This window comes from Elgaria multicarinata, chromosome 3 (assembly GCF_023053635.1).
Source record: "Elgaria multicarinata webbii isolate HBS135686 ecotype San Diego chromosome 3, rElgMul1.1.pri, whole genome shotgun sequence".
In the NCBI taxonomy this organism is placed as follows: Eukaryota; Metazoa; Chordata; class Lepidosauria; order Squamata; family Anguidae; genus Elgaria; species Elgaria multicarinata.
This window is the reverse complement of record NC_086173.1, coordinates 48,358,516-48,367,215: the sequence shown is the minus strand read 5'-3', so window position 1 is coordinate 48,367,215 and position 8,700 is coordinate 48,358,516. Positions and strand designations below refer to the sequence as shown.

The following is an 8,700-nucleotide window of genomic DNA, read 5'->3' as shown; positions in this document are numbered from 1 at the left end:
CACTTTTGTGAGGTCTGAAAGGACTGGCAAACTGTCATGTATACATCTGGCAAGTTTCTGTTTTGGTTTCTCAGAATATTGGGTGACAGGAACTAGATAAGGGCTGTGCATCCTGCATTTGGTGGCGATACTTTCCTGTTGGGACAGGGTATTTCCTGCCAGTCAAACTAGCTCTTACCGGGGGTGACTTAAATTCTATTAGTCCCAAGGAAGGGAACCGTGACTTCCTGAAACATTCTCTTAGTTCCCTGCATAATGCAGAACTGGAGCCATTTCTGGGGAAAGCATGAAGCTTGTGAAACTTCTGCTTAAAGTTTGCTGGACCAGCACGTCACTGCTGACTGGGAGATGTTCCAAGAAACGAAAGGCATTCATAAACCTTCCCGGACTTTTTGAATCAGTGATCGTTTGCAGCCGTGCGTTGTGTCCTGAAGCAAACAGCTGGGGGCTGATTCTGGGGAGACGGAACAGGATGAGTCTAAGATTGCCTGAAGTGGAATTGTAAATTGCAACCCTCTCACCTTCCCCTACCCCAAGTCAAAGTGTATAATACTGGCATCTGATGCAAAGGATCACACAATTGCCTCTCCCCCTTCCTTGGCAATGAAATAATGATGATAATGAATTAAATAATGAACAATTTGTTGTCCTTTCATGACATTCCCAATTAGCTGCCTCGCTCTGCCTAATGGTAGGAAGGCTGCTCCAGTGGGAGAGCATGAAATCTCAGGTGACTGCAGATGGTATGCTGAGATAGAACAATCGTTTAATGTATTTTATTTACAAAATTTATATACCTCTCCCCAGATTTGGGGTACAGGAGAAAGTGTTTGCTTTTTACATGTCAAAGAGGCTGGAACACTGGAGTGGGTCCCACATTTCCCATTTCGGTGGTTCTCCATGGTTACTGTGGATGTCCTTTAGGGAACCCTGTGGGTTCAGTGGGTATGGTAGGCACTGACCTAAGCCATGTTTTGTTTGGCAGGCAAACAATAGAAGTATTGTGACCTGGTCCCAGAAAGAAATAAGTAAGTACTAAATGACTGGTTCTCACATGTTCCATTTAGTCCGGGCTAGCACCCTCAGAGGGACCTACAAATCAAGGACACCTTCCAATTCCCTCCCCTGGTTGGTTGGTTGCTTGATTTGTTCCCTTTCTCTCTCCACCCGCCCCCCCCCCCCCCCCCCCGCCCCTCAATTCATTCCATGAAATAGGCAGGCCCCTACCCAAAGTTTCCATGAATACTACCCTCAGGATGGCAGCTGGAGTCAGGGAGAGAGAAGGCCTCTCATTTCCTGGCACAGGCCAAAGAATAAACAGTGATATTCCAGCCTTTAATCCCGTCGCTATGGAAACCCAGATCTCAGCAAGGGAGGAGAGGGGTGTGTGCCGGCCAGGATCAGATGGACGCTGGGGATGTGCCTCGGCAGGGCCTGGCACAGTGCCATCGGCTTTTCTCCGCCTGGACATTCTTGACATAGCTCTGACTCGACTGGGAATCCATGTTTCCTGGCAGGGCTGGGACAATAGGCCAGAAGGGGCCGGACAGGGGCCGGGCCTGGAGCCTGCGTAACTCTCCTTTTCTTTCCATTTGTTTTGCTTCAGTGAGACACAGGATAAGAACTACAACAACAATTTCATACACAGAGAAAAAGACTTCGGTCCAGAAGACCACAGGCGCTTATTTGCACAACCATGCTTTGCTTTTCTGGAATGGGGGTTGTAGGGCTCTGGTTATTTTTAACTGCTGCATGACAAGCAAAAATTCAACTGATGCAGTTATCTTTGGCACAGAGGGACAGGTTTGGGGAAAGTGTTATCAGGTGATTTCCCCCCCTGACATTCATTCAGTATTTAAAAACACAAGAACCTTGCCAGAACTAAAGCTGACAACCCTGTGGCTTCCATCAGGGCCAAATGTAAAATGATTCACAGGAGAAGTATAGAGGTGTACATTTTTTTAAGGTTGATGCGGTTTCCCCCACCCTGATGCGAGGCTATAGGATACATCCACCTCCTCCCCATTGTAAACACACGTTTCATCACTTTCTCTGTCCACCCCTATTAGTCAAATACTCTTTTCCCAATGAAACGTGTTTTACATGCTCAGATTCCATATTTTAGCACCAGTGAAAAGAGGAATGAAACCCAGGGGAGGAGGTAGAGTTGGGGGGCAATATAGGAGAGAACTTGGAGATTGTAACTTGGAGGGATCTCTTGGATGGGCAAGGAACGTCCATGCGTGGCGTAACCATGGCTGGTTCAATATCACATAAAATTAGCTTAAAAATAGTTGCTATGGAAGGTTGCTCCTCTACATTAGGGGTGGGGAACATGTAGCCCTGCAGATGTTGGTGTACTACAGCTCCCTTCAGCCCTGTGCAGTCCAATAACTTCTGGAGGGCCACATGTTCCCCACCCCTGACTCTACAGAGAAAGGTACATGAGTATCAACAAGGCTGGTATTCACACACAAACATGGTACATCTACACACAGAAATGGGGAGGGATCAGGACTTTCTGAAATGGGCCCATCAGAAGACACCACTTCCACTCCCCTTTCTCTGACAAATGCCAGAGTGATAAGGGAAGTAGCTTTCTGCAAACACAGTGAGGGGAGCTGACATGCAGTCAGCACGTTCTTCTCCACCAGAACTTTCCACTGCCCTTGAAAAGCTCCCAAGCTAAACCAGCTATCTTATCACAACTCGCCACGGTCCAGCTGGGAACTGGAGCTAGATGTCAGCCTTCGCAGGAAGCCTCAATGAGCATGCACCACAAAGGGTGAATTTTACATGCATGCTTACTTCTGACTCTTAGAGCAGTACAACAATGGAACCAGTTACCTAGGGAGGTTGTGGGCTCTCCCACACTAGAGGCATTCAAGAGGCAGCTGGACAACCATCTGTCAGGGATGCTTTAGGGTGGATTCCTGCATTGAGCAGGGGGTTGGACTCGATGGCCTTGTAGGCCCCTTCCAACTCTGCTATTCTATGATTCTGGGAAGTATAGCTTTGTTTAGGGCAGGGATGAGGAACCTGTGCCCTTCAATATGTTGTTGGATTGTAACCCCCATCATTCCTGATCTTAGCTATGATGGCTGGGGCTGATGGGAGTTGGGGTCCAACAACATTTGAAGAGCCAAAGGTTTATGGTGTCTAACCCTAAATCAGGGCTGGGGAACCTGTGGCCTTCCAGATGTTGACAAACCATTACTCCCATCAGCCCCAGCTAACATAGCCAAGGGTCAAGGATTATGAGAATTTTAGTCTGGAACATCTGCAGAGCCACAGGTTTGTTTTATCTTAAATCAGAGATAGGCAACCTGATGTCCTCTAGATATTTTGGAGTAAAACTTTGTCAGGGATTGAGAATTGCGTTCAAAACATCTGAAGGTCATCAGGCTACCTCCCCCTGCATTAAATAAAACAGAAGCCAAGAGTGCTGAACCAATGCCTGTCCTTCATTTTCCCCTTGCAACACCTCTCCTTAGTTGTTTTTACATCACACAGATTCATTTCTGGTATCAGTCCACCTGGGAGAAAAGTAGCTAGGAAGTGTTGGGGGAGGGTGGAATGATTGCAGGGTGGGAGGGAAGCAGCAAGCAGCAGATGGGCTCAGTGCTCCCAGCCTGCTTATTCCTTCTTTGTTGAAAAAGGACCCCATCCAAACAGAGGAAGCTACTTTATACCTATTCAGAGCGCTGGTGTGTCTAGTGCAAGACCCTCCACTCCAGCCTTCCTGAACCTGGTACCCTCCAGATGTTTTGGACTATAGCTCCCAGCATCCCTGATCATTGGCCATGCCGGCTGGGGCTGATGGGGAGTTGATCCAACACATCTGAGGACACCAGGTGAGGGAAGGCTGGTCTACACTGACAGTGGCTGTCCAAGACCTCAGGCTGAATTATTTTATGTCACCGGCTACCTGATCCTTCTCCTTGGATTGAATCTAGGCCCTTCTGCAAGCAAACTATGCTCTTCCAGCAAGTTCTGGTCCCTCCCAACATGGAATGGCTGTCAACAATTTTCTGCTGAGGGTGGTTGAAGTCTTCTGTGCTTCTGGTTTAGTTCTAAAATGCCAAACTAGGAACACAAAGGCCAGAGAGCCAGTGCGGTGTAGTGGTTAGTATTGGACTGACACCCGGGAGATTTGGGTTCTAGTTCCCTTGGCCATGAAGTTCACTAGGTGACATTGGATCAGTTACTGATTCTCACCCTAACCTACCACACAGGGTAGTTAGAACATAAGTAGAGTCATGCTGGATCAGAGCAAGGGTCCATCTAGTCCAGAACTCTGTTCACACAGTTGCTAACTAGCTATTGACCGAGGACCCACAAGCAGACATGGTGCAACAGCACCCTTCCACCCATGTTCCCTATCAACTGGTGTATGTAGGCTTACTGCCTCTGATACTGGAGTAGAAGGAGCATGTAAGTTGCCTTGGATTCCTCCTTGCAAGAGGAAAAAATGCAGGATGTAAATGTCATAATAATTTTTAAAAACTAGAATTCCATGTGTTGGCAGCAGATCTTCGTCTTCAAGTGCAAGTAATCATGAAGCAGCAGTATAAGCAGAGCAGGTGCTGTTTCACAGTTAGCTGCATATGAAGACCCAGGTTGGATGCTGTCACTTGTACTTCCATCTTTTGTGCTCCCAGTTTGGTACTATAGAACTATACCGGAAGCACAGAAGACCTCTCCCCCTAGCATAAGGTTGTGGACAGCCATTCATCTATAGTATTCCACATGCTTCCTGTGACCCAACTATGGATCTCTGCATCAAAAGTTATAATATGAAGTAGCCCTCAGTGACCGGGGTGATTGGAGTTGTGTTTTGATACTTTTCCAGATAACACCCGAGATTCTGCTGGCAAGATCAGCATGAGAGTTTGCTTCTCTTGCACAAGGAGGCCATGTACACCCCCACCCCGCACTATCTAGATGTGCAGCTGCTTAGCTCCCATTGAAATCAAGGGCACTAAGCAGCTTAACTGTTCAATTGTAGCCCAGGTATTCCCCTCTACTTTTCTAATGCTGTCAGAGCAGGAGCACGCAACATGCGGACCTCCAGATGTTGCTGGACTACAACTGCCACCAGCCCTAGCAAGCATAGCCAATAGTGAGGGATAATGGAAGTTGCAATCCAATAGCATTTGGAGAGCCACAGGTTGGTCACTTCTGTGTTAGATGATGACAGAAGCTGTGTCCAAAATGCACATTATCATGAAAGCTACGGGAGTGAGGTAGAGTGGAAGAAGAGAAGAGTCAAGCATTTCATTTAAAAAATAGTGCCTTTTATTATAAATTAAAGGATGTTGTCTTTAAAATCCCTTGAATATAAATATAAATAGATGTGCAAAGTTTTCTTCCAAGTTTGGTTTTTTGGTTGAGTCTTCAAGCATGTCTAGCAGCCTGCAAGGCTGAAAGGTGGAATCTTTATAAAAGACAGAATATTTTTTTTAGGCAGGTCTGTAAACATTTCTTTCTGTAAAAACAAAACTTATCTGCCCTGCTAAAACCCTGATATGGAAAAATAAGATGAACACACAAAATTTTGGTTACATTTTTTACAAAAAACAAGACAAAAAATCCCCACAATTATTTAAGAGTTCCAGGTAATTCCGTTGTTGCTACATTCCTGTATGTTTTTCAGTTATTCAGTGCGATTTATGGCCCAAACAAATCCACAACCTCTCCTGTAGATGTGAGACCATTCTTTGATGAGCTGAAAATCCAAGAATGAAGGCAAGAGATTATCAGTCTGGGCAAAGAAGCTGAGTTAGAATAATGCTTCAGGGGGGGAAATGGCTAGATCATTCATCATCCACTTTGGTGTTCCAAAAGCAGTGATCCGATTTTTCAGAATGATGTCCTCCTTTGATTGCATAACACCACAGAGAGAGTGAATGGCATTCTCCCCATACAATGTGTAGTAATGAGCCAGTCCATGGGATAAAAGGAGGATGTGGATTTCTTTAAGGCTTAGTCCCATGAATAAGTGTGTGCCAAAATCCTCTGAGGAAGACTCTTGGGGTGAAAAAGAGATTCTGAGAGACGTAAAGATTCATTAAAAAGGAAAAGAAAAAGGAAGATTTCCCCTTAAAACTGAGGAAAAGTCGATCTTCAGGCACTAGCTGGATTCCAGTGCAGAATGGTTTTGGTCAGAGGTCATCAGAGGTGGTCTGGGCCAGTGCAGAGGAAAAGCTCTTTGTAAACTGTCCACTGATTAGGGAGGTTTGCAAACCATTCTATCACACCCAGCATAAGCCAGCCAGACAATTGTATCAAGGAGCAGCAGCCTGTTCCATAGTCCAGCAGCAGCATCAGTCTTTTGCACAAAGTACCCCTTGGCAAACGGCAGCAAGATAGTCTCTGTGCTGGTCAGAGGCTCCTTGGCCACTCCATGGGTCAGCCCCCAGCCTCTCTTCTATTCCATGCCAGGAAAAAAAAAGTTTGATTTCTTTTTTATTTGTTTGCCCTGTAATCTCCTCGTTCATCCTTTCCCCTGTTCTGCTCTTGTGCTTGTGTCATGGGTACCCCCATTGAAGAAGCCACTTAGAAGGGTGCATCATACTGGTCCAGGAATTCTTTGATGGGGCCCGGGAGCTGGGTCATCTTCTCATAGGAATCCAAGTGCCCATTGACCGTCTTGCGGCACAAATGCTGCAGGGTGGACACATTGGAGGAGAGCGGGCGGTTCAGCACCAGTGGGATCTTCTCTCCACCTGAGTAGATGTAGTAGGCACGTTTGGGGTGCGACGACTGCCCCGACTGCTGCTCAGGGAGGGGCATGTAGTGGTGGACCAGCTTCAGGACACAGTCGAAGCGGGGCACAGGCTGGCTGCTGTGGGGGTCGCTCTGGAGCGAGAAGTGCCCCCCTTCACACTGGATCCGCAGGTTTTTGGTGCCAGACTCCGTCTTGACGCTGAGAGTGAAGAAGTGGCGCTGGTCGGAGCTGTCACGGATGAGGAAGGTGCCGGTGGGCTCAGCGCTCAGCAGCAGGTTGGCCTGACCGCCCGTCACTGCACTCCAATAGAAGCCGCTCTCCTGCAGCTTGCGCACCGCGTTCACCACCAGCTGGTATTCACTCTTGGAGGTGAAAGTCTTGAGGCGCAGGCTGGTGTCCAGCGGGTGGCTCATCCCTGCACTGGGGAACTTGCTGTGGGTGACCATGGCGCAGGGAGCCAGCTTTCCGAGCGATCTGGGCTGCTGCCGGGCGCAGCGGCTGCTAGGACGGGGACCTGGCCAAAAACGCAGAGGAGAGAAGGGGTTAGTGAAGACAAAGGGCATCTTAGTAACAGGGCCATGCCCACGGCATCCTCCCCAGTCCGTTAGGCTGCCTCCCTTCCGAATAGCGTCTTCTGTCGCCTTGCCAGCCCCAAGGTATTCCCCGTTTGGCCACCATGCCCTTGGGCCAGACGCTAAGCCGAACAGCACCCTTCGCCTGCCCGCTGGCAGCCTCCTATTAGCTTCCTCCTCTCGTTACACGCACCCCCACCCTCTCGCCTCCCCCTGCCCTCCTGCCCTCCTTGGCTTCTCCTGCTCGGCTTTGCCTTTCCATCACTGAGCGCTCCGTGCGCCCCCGGAGCGCACGATGCTCTATCCCGTTACGGGCTTGCAGAACCCGAGCGATTTGTCGGCCGGCTGTGCCACAGAGGTCGGCAGACCAAGACCGGTGGTTACCTGGGGTGCGAGATACGAGGCACGGCGAGCGGTCGGTCGGGCAGCGAGGCGGCGGGCAGCGCGCGGCTCGTGGGGAGGCTCGAAGCGAACGAGTCCCGGCTTTTGGCGTGCTTGGCTTGTCCTAGTTGCAAAGCCGCCAGAGCCCCGGCCGGAGGTTTTTATAGAGCATCCGTAAGCCCCGCCTCCGGGTTCCTGGAACTCGGCTTTTTCTTGTAACGCTCGCGGCCCCGCCCCGGCCGGGAGGGCGAGCGCACCCCAGGCAGGCAGCCAGGCAGCGGCCAGCCCATTCCGGGCAGCGAGGCCTCCCTCCCCCTCCCCCCTCCCCCCCGGGTCCTGGCCGCTTCTCATCCCACCGCTCGCTCGAAGGAACTAGGAGGAGGGGTTGGAGTCACGTCTCCCTACCCTGCTGGCGAGAAGAGGCCTGCGGCTCGTGGTGAGCCCAGGGCAGCCCGCTTGAGCGGCGGCCACATTCCGCGGGCGCCTCGAATAGGAGGAGGCGCCGCCGCCGCCGCCTCGTCCCACGCGGGGCATCCTCATGGCTGGGGGCGCACAGCACACGCGCCTGGGAGAGGTAAAAGCACCTGACTGGATGGGAGCTCCCCCCTCCCCCTCCGGGCGAGAAGAAGGAGGAGGAGGAGGAGGCCTTTCCCGGTAACAGATGGCGAGGTGCGCCGAGGGAGACGTGGCACCTACACAGGCGCATGAGTTTGTCCTCGGATTTAAGAGGAGCCCCGGGGAAAAGCTTAGCTATGGGAAAGGCAGGGAGGGAGTCCGTGTGGAGCGTACTGGTTAAGACGACTCGCTTTCTTAAGAACATCAGAAGACGAGGAGCCCTGCTGGATCCGCAGTAGTAGTTAATCTGCTGCTTCTCGGAAACCCACAAGCCTGGCATGCAGGAAAGAGCGCCCTCCTCAGCAGCTGGGATTCCTCTCTCTCTCTCTCCCCCCCCCCCCGTGACCCTCGTCCCACCTCAGGCTGGCGATTATTCACTCCCCAACTTTGCTCAAACCGCAG

At 50.4% G+C, this 8,700-nt stretch overlaps 1 protein-coding gene across 1 annotated transcript; it reads right to left on the bottom strand.

Annotated features, from left to right (window-relative positions):
* Window positions 1-5,275: 5,275 nt before the first annotated feature.
* SOCS3 (suppressor of cytokine signaling 3) lies at window positions 5,276-7,835 on the bottom strand. The gene is made up of 2 exons (XM_063123204.1): window positions 7,687-7,835; window positions 5,276-7,244 (listed from the first exon to the last, which is right to left on the bottom strand). Exon 2 carries the CDS (start codon window positions 7,174-7,176, stop codon window positions 6,559-6,561), a length of 618 nt encoding a protein of 205 aa, XP_062979274.1. The 5' UTR covers window positions 7,177-7,244; window positions 7,687-7,835; the 3' UTR covers window positions 5,276-6,558.
* Window positions 7,836-8,700: the final 865 nt, after the last annotated feature.

Coding starts and splice junctions, on each gene's coding strand:
- SOCS3 (XM_063123204.1), bottom strand. CDS start 7,176: ATGGTCACCCACAGCAAGTTCCCCAGTGCAGGGATGAGCCACCCGCTG.